The 19,448-nt window shown below is 41.4% G+C and overlaps 1 protein-coding gene across 2 annotated transcripts in view; it reads right to left on the bottom strand.

Moving 5' to 3' along the window:
* KCNQ5 (potassium voltage-gated channel subfamily Q member 5) overlaps positions 1-19,448 on the bottom strand; it is a 581,715-nt gene that overhangs the window by 106,997 nt on the left and 455,270 nt on the right. For both annotated transcript variants that reach the window (XM_033867446.2, XM_019929283.3), the window contains exons 4-5: positions 938-1,113; positions 548-673 (exon numbers count right to left, since the gene is read on the bottom strand). In XM_033867446.2, the coding sequence (XP_033723337.1) occupies positions 548-673; positions 938-1,113 (302 nt within the window). The remainder of the gene's footprint in view (positions 1-547; positions 674-937; positions 1,114-19,448) is intronic.

Here is a 19,448-nt window from a genome sequence, read left to right as displayed (position 1 = left end):
TTGGAAAACTATCCTTTAACAGCAATATAAAGGAAAAAGAGTTTTATGAGTGGGAAGTTTTGAAATTCAGGATCTATAGTCTCTGATCTCAGAGATGGTTACCACTCTTCTCTTTTTCCCTTTTTGTACCATAATTTTACTTTTCTTTCATTCAGCTAGTACACCTTTTTTTCTTTTTTTTTTTTAAACCTCAGATAAACTTTTTGACAAGTGGCCAAACAATGCAACCATTTGTACTTTAAAGCTGTGCTCCACAGTTAAAATGAACAAGCCCATGAACATTTTAATCACGGTTAAAAAATTACTTGTCTTTATTGTGGCAACAGTGTAGCATGCAAGAAATACTACTGATGATTTGTTAGAGAACTTAACTTTGTTGGACTTAACAGGGGAAACTCTTTAGATAATTATAAGCGCTGTATATTTTCACTTACCTCCCTTTTGGAAGTTCATCGTTTTATTGGGACCACCCATGGGAATCCCTACACTACATTCAAAGGAAACATCTCACAGCATCCAATAAACACAAGCAGGCGCTCACACTCACCGTGCCCCACCAGAGTGCGTCCGCGTAGGTGGAGAATTCCTTGTTGGCGTCCTTTTCCACCAGGTAGACAAGGAAAGACGAAAAAATCAGAACCAAAAATCCTATGTACCAAGCTGTGATTAATTCCTAGATATAAAAGGAATGAGAGATTTTTAGAGGTGAAAAATCTTTGAAAAAGGAAAAAAAAAATACAAGCATGATTCCATGTGTTTGACTACTGCTTGGATATTTATGATGACTTTCACATAATCCACTACACCTTGTGTCCCACATTGCTTTAACCAATTACTGAAAAGATTAAGTTTGCTTTCGATGGGTTTAGTAAATATCATGGCAGCAAGGGAAGAAGTTAAGAACACCCTGCCCGCACCTGGGCGAGGGCCCCCCCACCTTGCTGTGCGCGTAGACCACGGAGCCCAGCAGCTTCCAGGTGCCGCCGCGCCTGTCCATGCGCACCATGCGCAGGATCTGCAGGAAGCGCAGGCTGCGCAGCGCCGACGTGGCGAAGATGTTACCCTGAGTTTTGGCAGAAACTACCGCTATGGAGGCGATGAGAACGATGGTATCTGAAAGAAAGAGGGTGAAGCAGCCGTAAGCAGCACGACCGGGAGGTTTTAGTTTCCAAAACAGGATTTCAGAAAGGGTCCTTTTGACCTGTTTGGGGCCCAGGGAACTGCTCTTGAGCCCCAGGCCGGCACGCGCCACGCGGGCTCTGTGATCGCCGAGGAGTGGAAAGCGGAGGATGTGGCCTCCTGCGCCTGCTGCCCCGGTCTGACCCTCGGCCGTTCTCTGCTTTAGCCACGCAGGTTTGGACCACTCGCCGTTTAACCGTCAAAGGCCTGGACACCGCCTTCGGAAGGTCCGGTGCTTGGAGGGCTTCGGGCTGGCGCAGCGTCCCCACGGCAGTCCTGGCGGCACGGGGCTTCTGCCTCTGCCCCTGCCCCAGCACCGCGGCCTGCTGTCTGATGCCACAGAGAGTACATAGCCTGTCCAGATGCGAAAGGGCTACTTCGCATAATCACGTCTCCTGTTTTCTTGCTGAGGAAGCTGGTAGCTCTGTTCTGCAGAAAATTCACTTGTGTTGTGGAGTCTGCACCTTTGCAGCCTCTTAGACAAAGGCCCCAACTGAGCGGACCGCTCTAAGCGTTCTGCTCTGCGTGCTCTGTACGGCGCAGTTCTGGGTAAGTTCTGAGCACAAGTTAATTAACATGCCATTTGTTACAATAGAGGAGGTGGTCATGCATACCACGCGCTGCATGGGAATGGATATTTAATGTCTGACATATTGACGTTTGGCCTAAATCATATCTGCCCTTTTGTCAGCTAAAAAGAGAAAAAGAGCAGCTAAGGAGAGCATAGAAAAGATGAATGACTTAATCGCTCCAAGGGTAAACATCTGAGCGAGGGAAGGTAGGCTTTGAAGTGGGAGAGGTGAAGTGGGATGAATGGCTTCCAATGGACATTTTACAGTAGGTTAGCTTGACCTGATCATCCTCAGTAAGATGTCCTTCCTGCTGCAAGTGGGCTGTGCATGACCAGGTGGCCACACTCCAAAGAAGAGCTCCACCTCAGGGGGTCGCAGTTACTGATGTTTCTGGGAGCCTCAGGGGTAACTGCTGTGTGAATGTGTATCCTCTGCCCAGCCCAGTCGTGCCTGCATTCAGGAAGGCCTGGCCCCTGGTGTGCACTAACAGCATCCTTGGACTCACTCTCCTGGTGCCCTTTTGGGTCAGGACTTGGAGAGGGTCAGGGGTTGGCAGGACGTGGGTGAGCCAAAGGGATTCCTCCAGTCGCATCTGCACGCTGCGGGAGCTTGTGGCTGGGTGCACAGCCAGCCACAAATGCATCGTTTTCTCTCGCTCCATAGCTGTCGGAGATGAGAAGGAACTACCTACGTTGATACGGACATCAAAGACGTTAAGCGAGTAAAGTCAGTCGCAAAGCAGTATGTACAATGTACTCTTATTTAATAACACATATATTATACACCTAGGAAAGACATGTGAGAATAGACACAGAATATTACTATGAATTCTCTCTGGGGTAGAGAGTTGTGGTGAGTATGTGGATAAAGGGACTTTCTAAGTTATTAATTTTGGTAATGTTGGAGTTTTATAACAATGAAAATGTCTTTTGAAATCAGGAAAAAACTTTAAAAAAGAGTTAAATGTGAAAACATCTCTTGGTTTTCATCATTTGGAGGGACTTACTTCCAAGACAAGTGGTCTACAGACAAAGGGACACTCCTTATATGGCCCTGACGGATATACATTTTGCTTCTATTTCTCATTGTAGGCCTGCTTCCTCACAAGTGTACAAAGGAAAGAAAAAGGTACAATATTAGAAAAAATTGAAAGAAGTGAATGACCAGTAGGGGTGCAGAAAGCACAGACTTAAGATTTACTTTGTGCCAGGCACTTCCTTTAGTTCTAGGTTTTTTACAAATGTTATATTATTTTAATTCTTATAACACCCCGTGTTGGTTAGGTATTCCACAGATGAAAAAAGCGAGACACAAAAAACATATATTGTATTAGTTTTAAAAAATCAGCTATAGGCCTGTTACACTACAGCACAAAAAGTATGCTATAAAGTTACAGTTCATTAGAGAAGACCTAGAAAAAGGAACCCTGTAGGTTTGAGACAATTTCAAAAATTATGCACAGTGAATCATCTAAAGGTTTTAAGTCACATAATATGTAAAGGTAACCACAGATTAGATTTAATACGCTCATTTTAATTCAGATCAGAAAGTCAGAGTTCAAAGAAATGAAGTCATAAATGAGCAACCACATGGCACACAATGAATGCACCCACAAAAATGTTTCTTGTTGGATTACAGTCATCCACTGGAATTTTGCTGTCAGTACCACCTAGATATTTCCCAGCTTAATATTTTAGAAGTTATGAGTACTCTTGACTTTCATTTTTATTCATGTATTTATTATTTTTGTAGACCATTACTTAGCAGAATGGAGGATCCACAAGGTTGGATACTTGTATCCGAAGTATCTAGAATAGTGCCTGAAACATGGTAGGCACTCAATAAATGTTTATAGAATAAACTTAGGTTAATAAACATTTAAAAGTAGCTTGAGCTTTGTTCTCTTACCACATCAGTGGCTTAATAACTGGAACATCAATCTAAAATACCTGTAAGTTAATCAAACCAGCACAGAATTCTACAGCAATATAATAATTCACAGCCGTCAGCCACTGATGTTTATAAAAAGGAAATCTCCCTAAGATTTACCTTTTATGACAGTGGGCAGCGTGGTCTTTAAAGATGGCATCATAGGAGACCCCTGAACCGCCACCCTCCCACAGACACACCAAATGAACAGCTACACACGTAGTAATTCCCTCTGCAGGAAATCCAGAAACTAGCCAAGGGGCTCCTATGCACTGGGAGAATGAGAAAACGCGCACATCAAAACGGCAGGAGAGGCTGAGACGCACTCGCCACAAACCCCAGTCCTAGCACACAGCAGGGACCTCCAACTCCCAGCTTTTCCCTGGGAGGCTAAGGGTTTGAACCCCATTTTTAGCGCCCCAATTTTTAAGACTCCCACCAGAGGGATGCCCCTCCCCGAACACCTAGCTCTGAAAGCCGCGGGGCTTGCATCCGTGAGCCCCACATACTACAGCAAACACAGAAGCAGGTATCAGCGGGCGTGAGTACTGGGCCTCCGCTCACCCACCACCCGTGTCCAGGCAGAAACGCCAGTCTCCCCGACCTTTCCTGAAAGGGTTCTACTTGCGTACTTTAAAAGCTGCCGCCTGCCAGTCAGGCCTCTAATTTTTAGCATCCAACTAGGGAGTGACTGCAGTTCTCTCCTGAGACCACAGAAGCCGGTGGACGCCTCCCCTGGCCTTTCCCTCTGGCCTGCTCCAGTTTGCCAGTATCTCCCTCAGGAAGCTTTTATACACATCTGGTGCCCCAGCTTTTGAGGCTGCTGCTTGACAGAAGAACCCCTGGATCACCTGGCTCTGACAGCCAGTGGGGCTTTCATTCAGGAGTCCCACAGGCCTGTAATAAAGAAAGAAGTTCATAATGGGTTCCGGACCCCATAGCCCCCTCCCCCACTCCATGGCTGTATAACTGGGCCCAGTACAGAGGGGACAGGTGAAATGCCCACCTCCCAGTTTCTCCTTGGATGGGGTCTAATGACACACTTTCCCCACTGCTCCTAAACTGGACCCTGTATCTAGTAGCTGACTGTGACCCTTCCCCTGGGACACTGATCGGTCTGGGCACATATTCAACCACTGGGCGCCACTAAAAACAGGGAAAGTGATTAGACAATCACATAGGTTTTAGAGACAACCAGAAGCCAAGGCTGGGCTGATTGATGACGTTCATCTCCCACACAAGATCAGTCTGTCAAGAATGGGGTAGGAGGCTGTTCATCTAACACACAGAAACCCACACAAAGAGTCAAGGAAAATGAAGAAACAAAATAATATGTTCCAAACAAAAGAACAAGATAAACTACCAGAAACAGATCTTAATGAAACAGACAACCTAGAAGAAATAGTTAAATTACTAGAAACATACAACCTACCAAGGTTAAATCAGGAAGAAATAGAAAAGCTGAACAGACCAATTACTAATAAAGAGATAGAATCAGTAATCAAAAACCTCCTAAGAAACAAAAAAGTCCAGGACCAGAAGGCTTCACTGGTGAATTACATCAACATTTAAAGAATAAGTGCCAATCCTTCTCAAACTCTTCCATAAAAAGAACAGAAGAGGAGGAAACACTTCCAAACTCATTTTATGAGGTCAGCATTACCCTGTTATCAAAACCAGATAAGGACACCACAAGAAAATAAAAGTACATATGCCTGATGAATGTAGATGTAAAAGTCCTTAATGAAATCCTAGCAAACTGAATTCAACAGTACATTAAAAGGATCATACACCATGATCAAGTAGGATTTATTCCAGGGATGCAAGGATGGTTCAACACCTGCAAATCAATCAATGTGATACACCACATTAACAAAAGGAAGGATAAAAATTATATGATCATCTCAATAGATGTAGAAAAAGCACTTGACAAAATACACACACTTTCATGATAACAACTCTCAACAAAGTGGATATAGAAGGAATGCACCTCAATGTAATAAAAGCCACAAAACAAGCCCATAAGTAACATCATACTCAGTGGTAAAAAACTGAAAACTTTCCCTTTAAGATAGGAACAAATTATGATGCCCACTCTTGCCAGTTTTATTCACCTTAGTATTGGAAGTCCTAGCCAGAGCAATTAGGCAAGAAAGAGAAATAAAAGTCATCCAAATCAGAAATGAAAAAGTAAAACTGTCACTATTTGCAGATGACATATTATATATAGAAACCCCTAAAGACTCCACCAAAAAACTGTTGGAAATAATAAATGAATTAAGCAAAGTTGCAGAACACAAAATAAATATTAAAAAATCAGTTGTGTTTCTATATACTAACAACAATCTATCAGAAAGAGATATTAAGGAAAAAATTCCATTTACAATAGCACCAAAAAGATTAAAATATTTAGGAAGGAGTTTGATCAAGGAGGTGAAAGATCTGTTCGGTGAAAACTATAAAACATTGATGAAAGAAAGTGAAGAAGACATTAATAAATGGAAAGATATTCTATGCTGATGGATTGGAAGAATTTGTATTGTTAAAATGTCCATACTACCCAAAGCAATCTACAGATTCAGTGCAATCTCTATCAAATTCCAGTGCTGTTTTTCACAGAAATAGAACAAACAGTCCCAAACTCGTATGGAATCACAAAGACCCTGAATAGCCAAAACAATCTTGAGAAGGAAGAACAAAACTAGAAACATCACACATTCTCATTTCAAATTATATTACAAAGTTATAGTAATCAAAACAGTGTGATATTGGCATAAAAACAGACACATAGGTCAATGGAACAGAATAGAGAGCCCAGAAATAAACCCACACATATATGGTGAGTTAATTAACGACAAAGGAGCCAAGAATATACAATGGGGAAAGGACAGTCTCTTCAATAAACGGTGTTGGGAAAACTGGACAGTCACATGCAAAAGAATGAAACTGGACCACTATCTTACACCACTCACAATAATTAACTCAAAATGGATTAAAGACAAATGTAACACCTGAAACTATAAAACTCCTAGAAGAACATGGGGGTAAGCTTCTTGACATTTGCCTTGGCAATGATTTTTTGGATTTGACACCAAAAGCAAAGGCAAGAAAAGCAAAAATTAACAAGTGAAACTACAACTGAAAAGCTTCTGTACAGCAAAGGAAACCATCAACAAAATGGAAAGGCAATGAAAGAGAGAAAATATTTTCAAATCACATAGCTGATAAGGAGTTAATATCCAAAATATACAAATAACTAACACAATTCAATAGTAAATAAGAAGAAGAAACCCAAACCCCCAAACAATCAAATTAAAAATCAGGCAGTGGATCTGAATAGACATTTTCCCAAAGACGACATACAAATGGCCAACATGTATTGAAAAGGTGCTCAATATCACTAATCATTAGGGAATGCAAATCAAAACCTCATACCTGTTAAAATGCTATATCAGAAAGGCAGGAGATAAATGTTGGAGAGGATGTGGAGAAATGGGAACCCTCTTGCACTGTTGGTGGGAATGTAAATTGGTGCAGCCACTATGGAAATCAGTATGGAGGTTCCTCAAAAAATTAAAAATAGAACTATCACAGGACCCAGCAATCCTATTTCTGGGTGTATATCCAAAGATAATTAAAACAGGATCTTGAAAGATGTCTGCACATCCGTGTTCACTGCAGCATTATTCTCAATAGGCAAGATATGGAAACAACCTAAGTGTCCATCAATGAATGGATGAATGGGTAAAGAAGAGCTATCTATCTATCTACCTACCTATCTATCTATCTATCGAAATATTGTACATCCATGAGAAAGAAGGAAATCCTAATGTCTGAAAAAACATGGATGGACCTCAAGGGCATTAAGCTAAGTGAAATAAGCCAGATAGAGAAAGACAGATACTGTATATCACTCATATGTGGAATCTAAAAAAGTAAAACTCATAGAAACAGAGACTAGAATGTTTACCAGGGTGTAGGGGGTGGGGAGATGTTGGTGAAAGATTGCAAACTTCCAGTTATAAGACGAATAAGTTCTGGGGAACCTAATGTACAGCATGGTGATTATAGTTAATAATACTGTATTATATATTTGAAAGTTGCTAAGAGAGTGAATCTTAAATATTTTCACCACAAAAAAGAAATGGTAATTATGCGACGTGATGGAGTTGCTATCTCACAATCGTTGTGCAGTATGTAAGTGTATCAAATCGGTAGACTGTACACAAACTTACACCATGTTTTTGTCAAGTACATTTCAATAAAGCTGGGGAAAAACTGGGTAGAACAGCTTAAACTGCTCTAATAACAATTTAACTAATAACAATTAGTTATTTGTCCAAAATGTGTTTGCAACATAGGAGCATTTGTTTTAAGTGAAGACAGCACCTTTCAGTACAATGTAGGAATTACAGGTAGCCCTCAAGGCTCATTGGCTTCAGATTCATTTGTTCATCTGTTCGCGTATGAAGAAGTTAATTGAGGGTTAAGCACTGTATTAGACACTTGCATCAGAAATGAATATTCACTCATCAGTCTGATCATCAATCTACTGCAAATGTTTATCAAGTCCCTACTGTGTACCAGGCATCGTGCCAAATGCTTTATGTGCACCAGTGGTTGTCAGTAGGGACAATTTTGCCTCCCGGGGGCATTTGGCAACGTCTGGAGACATATTTGGTTGTCATAACTGGGAAGGGGGTTGCTGCTGGCATCTAGTGGTGGAGGCCAGGGTTGCTTTAAAGCATCCTACAATGCTGAGAACAGCCCTCTGAAAAAAGAATTACCAGTCCCCAGTGTTAGCATTGCCAAGACTGGGAAACCCTGAAGTCCATCATTTCATTTAGTCCTCCCAACAGCTCTATGAGGGAGACAGTATCATTCCTTTCTCCTCCTTACAAATGAAGAACTGAGGCTTGCGGGGGTCAACTAGCCAAGCACAATACCTACAAGCAGCTGAGCTGGCCCTTACCTGACTCCAAAGCTGTGCCCTTAAGAGTCATGGTACCCCATTCCTTGGATAAAGGAAATCTAGAGTGACATGGGCTGGGGGGTAGTGGTGGCGGGGAGGGTGAAAGGGGTAGGCTGCAAAAGCAGGTGGAAACTAAAGCAAGAATAAATTGTTACGATAAAGCATTGACGAAAGAAAGAAGTGCAGGGAGAATAAAGCAGAAATAAAATGGCACTAAAACAGATGGTACCTTTACGGATACATCCAGAGACAGTGGGGTTAGAGAAAGAAACAGAACTGCTAATAAACAAGGAGGAGCTCCAAGCTGCATGAAGAAAAAAAAAAAGTGTAATCTGGAGCTCTTAAATGCCCCTCCCAATGGAAACAGTGGGGAACAAGTCAGGAAGCAGTGAAGAAACAGTTACTGATTACAGGCAGCCCATTAGGGATGTGGAATATAGGCTTATAAGCTATTAGGAAGTAGGCTCACATATCCACTGAGTCACTTAGAATGTTTTATGGATGAATTCTTGAGACTTGAGGAGACTGCAAAGATTTGAATGAAGTAAATATACTGTGATATTTAAGACACGTAGGGTGTGTATGAGGTTATAATTAGACCCCTCTGGAACTCTGCTCCAGGATTAGTCAGCAAAATCAATACAAATCGATCACCCCGGATGCTGAGTAAAAGGGATTAGTCACTGAAATACTGAAAAGCCCTCATTATAAGGTGGATTCACATCCAAGGTTACCCTATCACGGACCTAAGATTGGGTTAAAGCAGGGCCAATTGTATATCTGAACTTGGCGGGCGGTGTTTTGTTGCTACAGTTACGTGACGCAATGCATCTATCAGAAAGTATATTTTAGTATGCTTGGCCTAATTTAAAATCATAAAGGGAAGAACTAAATCACATGGATTAAACAAAGCACAGTTGAACACTTTTATACTAGTAATTGTTAGGAGAGATAAGTTTTCTAGAGGTGAACCACAAAGGGGGTACATCTTGACATCTAGAAACTGTCTGGAGACTTCAGGTTTTAAGAATTTTTGTAAATTATGTTAGAGTCTCAGAAAGATTCCCCTAATAGCTAACATAAATTTCCCTCTTGCACTTTAAGGTCATTTCACCTTCTTGCCTCTGGGCAAAACAGAAGTGCAACAATTACTACATTCCTGGTGACTCTACCCTCTCCCACCTCCAATTTTGTTCTAATTCCTTGAGCTCTTTTCAGTGACTTCACTATAAGCTAAAATTTGGATAATTTTAATGAAATATCTGTTTTAAAATTATAAAAGTAATAGCTGCTATAAAATGTCAAAACCTTAGACATATGTATAAGAAGTAAATTTATTTAATTAGCTAATTCTTTATTAAGGAGCTGTAAGTTCTTTAATTTTTGCTATTAAAGTGATGCTGAAATGAATAGCCTTGTACACAAATTTTTGTAGGCATTCTCTTCAAGGATACGTTCCTGGAGATTGGATTGCTGGGTTGAAGGCTGGCACATTTTGAGTTTTGATATCAAAGTGCCCTCCAAATGGTGGTACCAATGATCACTAACAATGTATGTAAGTATTTATCTCTCCTTGCTAATAAAATAACGATAGTAATAATAATAGCTAAAATTTACTGTTTACTGTGTAATACTGTTCTAAGCATTTTCAAGTATTACATGGAATATTATAAATTTGTAATCTTTGCTAATATGATAGACAAAACATCACCTTTTTTTTTTTTAACAGATTCATGTCATGAAGAAGTCACAGAAGGCAAGTCATCAAGAAGGCCTTTGCCCAAGATTATGAAACTACTTTCCTAGATTCTGTCTGGTGTATTTAGCTGCTCATTTAGTTAACATATGTACTCTGTTTGGCATGTTCTTTGTGGCAACGGTAGCTAGCTGTCCTCCACAGATACATGCTTATCTTCTGAGGCACAGAACTACACCTGGGAAGCGGCTGCCTACCAGGGACGTCATTTCCCAGGTCCGCTCGCCTCTGAGTGGGGGGATGTGACCCGTCCTAGCCGATGGAAGGTGAGTGGAGATGGTGTGTGCCTCTTCTGGGCTGAGGGGAAGCAGATGGCCTTCGGGGCTGTCTTTTCCCGTCTGCCAGCTCATGTGGGCCTTCAGGATGTCCTTAGGGGCCAGATGCTGAAGATGGCGGGGCCTTGTCAGCCAGGTCCCGAGTGACCGCACGCAGCAGGGCTTCTACCACACACCCCAGCCCCAGCGAGAAGCACCTTCATTGGATTCTCACGCAAGGAAGAAATGAACTTCTAATTTGAGAAGTTACTGGAATTTGAGGATTTGTATGTTATAACAATTAGCATTACTCTAACTGAGACATCTTTAACGTTTATGAAATTTATGTTTGTCTCTCTGGTGAAGTAGAGAACTAGTCTTTCTTTTTATCCTATGTGATAGCCAGTTTTTCCAAAACCACCTAAATAAAAAGCCTATTCTTTTCCAAATGTCTCCATATACTCATGGAGAGGTCTATTTCTAGATTCTTTCTGTTCTATTGCCTATGCGTCATCAGCATGACACTAGATATTAGACAGGGTAATATCCCTTCAATGTTACTCCTTTGTAAAAAAAGATTATGAATTATTCTCAACATATTTATTTCTCCAGGTAAATTTCAGAATAAATGTACCCGTTAAAACCCCAGCATCCTGATACAGACTGCACGTTTGATTTTAGGTGAGCATCTTCTCTACTGCTTCCTTCATCTCACATCCAGCGAGCTGTGTACTTCTGCTGCTTCTGCTCCAAATATCTCCCCTCTCTCCCTCCTCCCACTGGTCCTGTGTCCCCCGGCTCAGGGCGAGGCTCCCTCTCTCCCGGCCACGCCACAGACTCCCAACAGCTCTTCTCACTCCTGTCTTTGCTTTCTCTAAACTCTTGTGTATTTTTTTGCCAGATTAAAATGTTAAAGTGATGACATTACTTCTCTGATCAAAAAAAGTTTGTTTTTCTTTTCCATTACTTAGAACAAAGATCAAATTCTGCTTCCCAGCTTCAAAGTGCTCTACAGAACGCTGCTCTTTCTGGAAAGTCCTTCCCCTTCCCCGTGTGGCCACCTCGCAGCTGCTGCTAGGGCTCAGCCCAGGTGCCAACTTGTCAAGGAGGCTGCCCTCACGCACTGGTGCCCGGGGCTCTGGGTGCACTCCTGTCACTCTTACGACCACTGTCAGTACCATCTGCTTGCCTGCCGGTCTCTCCCAGGAACTGTAAGACACTGAAGGCAGTCAAAGCACTTATTTTTCCTTGTAACCTCAGTGCCTGCTCAGTACCTGCCATAGTAAGATGTTCAGTACTGATCTGATGGGTTATTTGCTTATAGTGAGCACAGAAATAGAATAACATTTTATAATTTCAAGGGTCTTAGAAACAATACAGTTAAAGAGCCATCATTTTGCAGTTGGGAAGCACGAATATACAAAATATATACAAGTAAAAAAATGTTAAAAAAGACCTTCAAGATGGCGGAGGGGTAAAACGTGGAGATCACCTTCCTCCCCACAGATACACCAGAAATACATCTACATGTGGAACGACTCCTACAGAACACCTACTGAACGCTGGCAGAAGGCCTCAGACCTCCCAAAAGGCAAGAAACTCCCCACGTACCTAGGTAGGGCAAAAGAAAAAAGAATAAACAGAGATAAAAGGATAGGGATAAGACCTGCACCAGAGGGAAGGAGCCGTGAAGGAGGAAAGGTTTCCACACACTAGGAGCCCCTTCGCGGGTAGAGACTGTGGGTGGCGGAGGGGGGAAGCTTCGCAGCCGCAGAGGAGAGCGCAGCCACAGGGGTGCAGAGGGCAAAGCGGAGAGGTTCCCGCACAGAGGATCAGGGCCAACCAGCACTCACCAGTCTGAGAGGCTTGTCTGCTCACTCGCTGGGGCGGGTGGGGCTGCGAGCTGAGGCTTGGGCTTTGGTCGGAGCGCAGGGAGAGGACTGGGGTTGGCTGTGTGAACAGAGCCTGCAGGGGGTTAGTACGCCACGGCTGGCCGGGAGGGAGTCTGGGGAAAAGTCTGGACCTGCCAAAGAGGCAAGAGACTTTTTCTTCCCTTTATTTCCTGGTGTGCGAGGAGAGGGGCTTAAGAGCGCCGCTCAAAGGAGCTCCAGAGACGGGCGTGAGCCGCGGCCATCAGCGCGGACCCCAGAGACGGGCGCGAGCTGCGCCTATCAGCGCGGACCCCAGAGACGGGCATGAGATGCTAAGGCTGCTGCTGCCGCCACCAAGATGCCTGTGTGCGAGCACAGCTCACTGTCCACACCTCCTCTCCCGGGAGCCTGTGCAGCCCGCCACTGCCAGGGTCCCGGGATCCAGGGACAACTTACCCGGGAGAACGCACGGCGTGCCTCAGGCTGGTGCAACGTCACACCGGCCTCTGCCACTGCAAGCCCGCCCCTCACGCTGTGCCCCTCCCTCCCTGCCCCCCGCCCTGAGTGAGCCAGAGCCCCCGAATCAGCGGCTCCTTTAACCCCATCCTGCCTGAGCGGGAACAGACTCCCTCAGATGACCTACACGCAGAGGCGGGGCCAAATCCAAAGCTGAGCGTCGGGAGCCGTGCAAACAAAGAAGGGAAAGGGAAATCTCTCCCAGCAGCCTCAGAAGGAGTGCATTAAATCTCCACAATCAACTTGATGTACCCTGCATCTGTGGAATACCTGAATAGACAACGAATCATCCGAAAATTGAGGCGGTGGACTTTGGGAGCAACTGTAGACTTGGGGTTTGCTTTCTGCATCTAATTTGTTCCTGGTTTTATGTTTATCTTAGTTTAGTATCTAGAGTTTATTATCATTGGTAGATTTGTTTATTGATTTGGTTGCTCTCTTCCTTTTTTCTTTATTTATAGATATATATATATTTTTCCTTTTTCTCTTTTCGTCAGGGTATGTGTATCCTTTTTTGTATTATTTTGTCTGTTTGGCTTTGCTTTTACCATTTGTCCCAGAGTTCTGTCTGTCCCTTTTTTATTGTTTTTTATTACTTTTTACTTTTTAAATTTTTAATAATTTTTTTATTTTAGTAACTTTATTTTCCTTCCTTCCTTCCTTCCTTCCTCCCTTCTTTCTTTCTTTCTTTCTTTCTTCTTTTCTTTTTTTCTCCCTTTTCTTCTGAACCGTGTGGCTGACAGGGTCTTGGTGCTCCGGCCGGGTGTCAGGCCTGTGCCTCTGAGGTGGGGGAGCCGAGTTCAGGACACTGGTCCACCAGAAACCTCCCAGCTCCACAAAATAGCAAATGGCGAAAGCTCTCCCAGAGATCTCCATCTCAATGCTAAGACCAGCTCCACTCAATGATCAGCAAACTCCAGTGTTGGACACCCTATGCGAAACAACTAGCAAGACAGGAACACAGCCCCATCCATTAGCAGAGAGGCTGCCTAAAATCATAATAAGGTCACAGACACCCCAAAACAGACCACGGGATGCGGTCCTGCCCACCGGAAAGACGAGATCCAGCCTCATCTACCAGAAAGTAGGCACTAGTCCCCTCCACCAGGAAGCCTACACAACCCACTGAACCAACCTTAGCTACTGGGGGAAGACACCAAAAACAACGGGAACTATGAACCTGCAGCCTGCAAAAAGGAGACACCAAACACAGCAAGTTAAGTGAAATGAGAACACAGAGAAACACACAGCAGATGAAGGAGCAAGATAAAAAACCCACCAGACCAAACAAATGAAGAGGAAATAGGCAGTCTACCTGAAAAAGAATTCAGAGTAATGATAGTAAAGGTGATCCAAAATCTTAGAAACAGAATGGAGAAAATAAACATTTAACAAGGACCTAGAAGAACTAAAGAGCAAACAAACAATGATGAACAACACAATAAATTAAATTAAAAATTCTCTAGTAGGAATCAATAGCAGAATAACTGAGGTAGAAGAACAGGTAAGTGACCTGGAAGAAAAAGAGTGGAAGTAACTGCCACAGAGCAGAATAAAGAAAAAAGAATGAAAAGAATTGAGGATACTCTCAGAGACATCTAGGACAACATTAAACGCACCAATATTCGAATTACAGGGGTCCCAGAAGCAGAAGAGAAAAAGACAGGGACTGAGAAAACATTTGAAGAGATTATAGTTGAAAACTTCCCTAATATGGGAAAGGATTAGTCAATCAAGTCCAAGAAGTGAGAGAGTCCCATACAGGATAAATCCAAGGAGAAACATGCCAAGATACATATTAATTAAACTATCAAAAGTTAAATACAAAGAAAACATATTAAAAGCAGTAAGGTTAAAGAAACAACATACAAGGGAATCACCATAAGGTTAACAGCTGATCTTTCAGCAGAAACTCTGCAAGCCAGAAGGCAGTGGCAGGACATATTTAAAGTGATGAAAGAGAAAAACCTACAACCAAGATTACTCCACCCAGCTAGCATCTCATTCAGATTCGGCAGAGAAATTAAAACCTTTACAGACAAGCAAAAGATAAGAGAATTCAGCACCACCAAACCAGCTTAACAACAAATGCTAAAGGAATTTCTCTAGGCAGGAAATACAAGAGAAGGAAAAGACCTACAATAACAAACTCAAAACGATTAAGAAAATGGTAATAGGAACATACATATCGATAACTACCTTAAATGTAAATGGATTAAATGCTCCAACCAAAGGACATAGACTGGGTGAATTGATAGAACAAAAAGATCCGTATATATGCTGTCTACAAGAGAACCACTTCAGACCTAGGGACATATACAGACTGAAAGTGAGGGGATGGAAAAAGATGTTCCATGCAAATGGAAATCAAAAGAAAGGTGGAGTAGTAATTCTCATATCAGACAAAATAGACTTTAAAATAAAGACTATTACAAGAGAGAAAGAAGGACACATAATGATCAAGGGATCAATCCAAGAAGAAGATATAACAACTGTAAATATTTATGCACCCAACACAGGAGCACCTCAATACATAAGGCAAATGCTAACAGCCATAAAAGGGGAAATTGACAGTAACACAGTCATAGTAGGGGACATTAAGACCTTATTTTCACCAATGGAGAGATCATCCAAAATGAAAATAAATAAGGAAACACAAGCTTTAAATGATACATTAAACAAGATAGACTTAATTGATATTTATAGGACATTCCATCCAAAAAAACTAGAATACACTTTCTTCTCAAGTGCCCCTGGAACATTCTCCAGGATAGATCATATCTTGGGTCACAAATCAAGCCTTGGTAAATTGAAGAAAATTGAAATTGTATCGAGTATCTTTTCTGAGCACAACGCTATGAGACTAGATATCAATTACAGGAAAAAAATCTGTAAAAAATAAAAGCACATGAAGGTTAAACAGTACACTACTAAATAACCAAGAGATCACTGAAGAAATCAAAGAGGAAAACAAAAAATACCTAGAAACAAATGATAACGAAAACACGACGACCCAAAACCTATGGGATGCAGCAAAAGAGGTTCTAAGAGGAAAGTTTATAGCAATACAATTCTACCTCAAGAAACAAGAAACATCTCAAATAAACAACCTAACCTTACACCTAAAGCTATTAGAGAAAGAAGAACAAAAAACCCCCCAAAGTTAGCAGAAGGGAAGAAATCATAAAGATCAGATCAGAAATAAATGAAAAAGAAATGAAGGGAACAATAGCAAAGATCAATAAAACTAAAAGCTTGTTCTTTGAGAAGATAAAGTTGATAAACCATTAGCCAGACTCATCAAGAAAAAAAAGGGAGAAGACTCAAATCAATGGAATTAGAAATGGAAAAGAAGTAACAACTGACACTGCAGAAATACAAAGAATCATGAGACATTACTACAAGCAACTCTATGCCAATACAATGGACAACCTGGAAGAAATGGACAAATTCTTAGAAAAGCACAACCTTATGAGACTGAACCAGAAAGAAACAGAAAATATAAACAGACCAATCACAAGCACTGAAATTGAAACTGATTAAAAATCTTCCAACAAACAAAAGCCAAGGACCAGATGGCTCCACAGGCGAATTGTATCAAACATTCAGAGAAGAGCTAACACCCATCCTTCTCAAACTCTTCCAAAATATAGCGGAGGGAGGAACACTCCCAAACTCATTCTACGAGGCCACCATCACCTTGACACCAAAACCAGATGAAGATGTCACAAAGAAAGAAAACTACAGGCCAATATCACTGATGAACATAGATGCAAAAATGCTCAACAAAATATTAGCAAACAGAATCCAAGAGCACACAAAAAGGATCATACACCATGATCAAGTGGGGTTTATCCCAGGAATACAAGGATTCTTCAATATACACAAGTCAATCAATGTGATAAACCATATTAACAAATTGAAGGAGAAAAACTGTACGATCATCTCAATAGATGCAGAAAAAGCTTTTGACAAAATTCAACATCCATTTATGATTAAAACCCTCCAGAAAGTAGGCATAGAGGGAACTTACCTCAACATAATAGAGGCCATATATGACAAACCCACAGCCAACATCGTTCTCAATGGTGAAAAACTGAAACCATTTTCACTAAGATCAGGAAAAGACAAGGTTGTCCACTCTCACCACTATTATTCAACATAGTTTTGGAAGTTTTAGCCACAGCAATCAGAGAAGAAAAAGAAATAAAAGCAATACAAATAGGAAAAGAAGAAGTAAAGCTGTCACTGTTTGCAGATGACATGATAACTATACTTAGAGAATCCTAAAGATACTACTAGAAAACTACTAGAGCTAATCAATGAATCTGGTAAAGTAGCAGGATACAAAATTAAGGCACAGAAATCTCTGGCATTCCTATACACTAATGATGAAAAATCTGAAAGAGAAATTAAGTAAACACTCCCATTTACCACTGCAACAAAAAGAATAAAATACCTAGGAATAAACATACCTATGGAGACAAAAGACCTGTATGCAGAAAACTATAAGACACTGATGAAAGAAATTAAAGATGATACAAACAGATGGAGCGGTAAATGATATTCTTGGATTGGAAGAATGAACATTGTGAAAATGACTATACTACCCAAAGCAATCTACAGATTCAATGCAATCCCTATCAAACTACCACTGGCATATTTCACAGAACTAGACCAAAAAATTTCACAATTTGTATGGCAACACAAAAGACCCCAAATAGCTAAAGCAATCATGAGAGAGAAAAACGGAGCTGGACGAATCAGGCTCCTGGACTCCAGACTATACTACAAAGCTACAGTAATTATGACAGTATGGTAGTGGCACAAAACAGAAATATAGATCAATGGAACAGGATAGAAAGCCCAGAGGTAGACCCACGCACATATGGTCACCTTATTTTTGATAAAGGAGTCAAGAATATACAATGGAGAAAAGACAGCCTCTTCAATAAGTGGTGCTGGGAAACTGGACAGCTACATGTAAAAGAATGAAATTAGAACACTCCCTAACACCATACACAAAAATAAACTCAGAATGGATTAAAGACCTAAATGTAAGGCCAGACACTATAAAACTCTTAGAGGAAAACATAGGCAGAACACTCCATGACATAAATCAGAGCAAGATGCTTTTTGACCCACCTCCTAGAGAAATGGAAATAAAAACAAAAATAAACAAATGGGACCTAATGAAACTTAAAAGCTTTTGCACAGCAAAGGAAAACATAAACAAAATGAAACAACAACCATCAGAATCAGAGAAAATATTTGCAAATGAAGCAACTGACAAAGGATTAATCTCCAAAATTTACAAGCAGCTCATGCAGCTCAATATCAAAAAAACAAAGAACCCAGTCCAAAAATGGGCAGAAGACCTAAATAGACATTTCTCCAAGGAAGATATACAGATTGCCAACAAACACATGAAAGGATGCTCAACATCACTAATCATTAGAGAAATGCAAATCAAAACTACAATGAGGTATCACCTCACACAAGTCAGAATGGCCATGATCAGAAAATCTACAAACAATAAATGCTGGAGAGGTTGTGGAGAAAAGCGAACCCTCTTGCACTGTTGGTGGGAATGTAAACTGATACAGCCACTATGGAGAACAGTATGGGGGTTCCTTAAAAAACTAATAATAGAACTACCATACGACCTAGCAGTCCACTACTTGCCATGTACCCTGAGGAAACCATAATTCAAAAAGAGTCATGTACCACAATGTTCACTGCAGCTCTATTTACAATAGCCAGCCAGAGCATGGAAGCAACCTAAGTGTCCACTGACAGATGGATAAAGAAGATGTGGCACATATATACAATGGAATATTACTCAGCCATAAAAAGAAACAAAATTGGGTTATTTGTAGTGAGGTGGATGGACCTAGAGTCTGTCACACAGAGTGAAGTAAGTCAGAAAAAGAAAAACAAATACCGTATGCTAACACATATATATATAAAAAAAAAAGTTTCTGAAGAACCTAGGGGCGGGACAGGAATAAAGATGCAGACCTAGAGAATGGACTTGAGGACACAGGGAGGGGGAAGGGTAATAAGCTGGAACAAAGTGAGAGAGTGGCATGGACATATATATATACACTACCAAATGTAAAATAGATAGCTAGTGGGAAGCAGCGGCATAGCACAGGGAGATCAGCTCGGTGCTTTGTGACCACCTAGAAGGGTGGGATAGGGAGGGTGGGAGGGAGGAGATATGGGGATATATGTATATGTATAGCTGATTCACTTTGTTATACAGCAGAAACTAACACAGCATTGTAAAGCAATTATACTCGAATAAAGATGTTTAAAAAAATATGTTAAAGAAACCACATAGAGGGCTTCCCTGGTGGCGCAGTGGTTGAGAGTCCGCCTACCGTCGCAGGGGAC

Source organism: Tursiops truncatus, chromosome 12 (genome assembly GCF_011762595.2).
Source record: "Tursiops truncatus isolate mTurTru1 chromosome 12, mTurTru1.mat.Y, whole genome shotgun sequence".
Lineage (NCBI taxonomy): Eukaryota > Metazoa > Chordata > Mammalia > Artiodactyla > Delphinidae > Tursiops > Tursiops truncatus.
The sequence above is the reverse complement of the archived record's forward strand: the minus strand, read 5'-3'. Positions and strand labels throughout refer to the sequence as shown.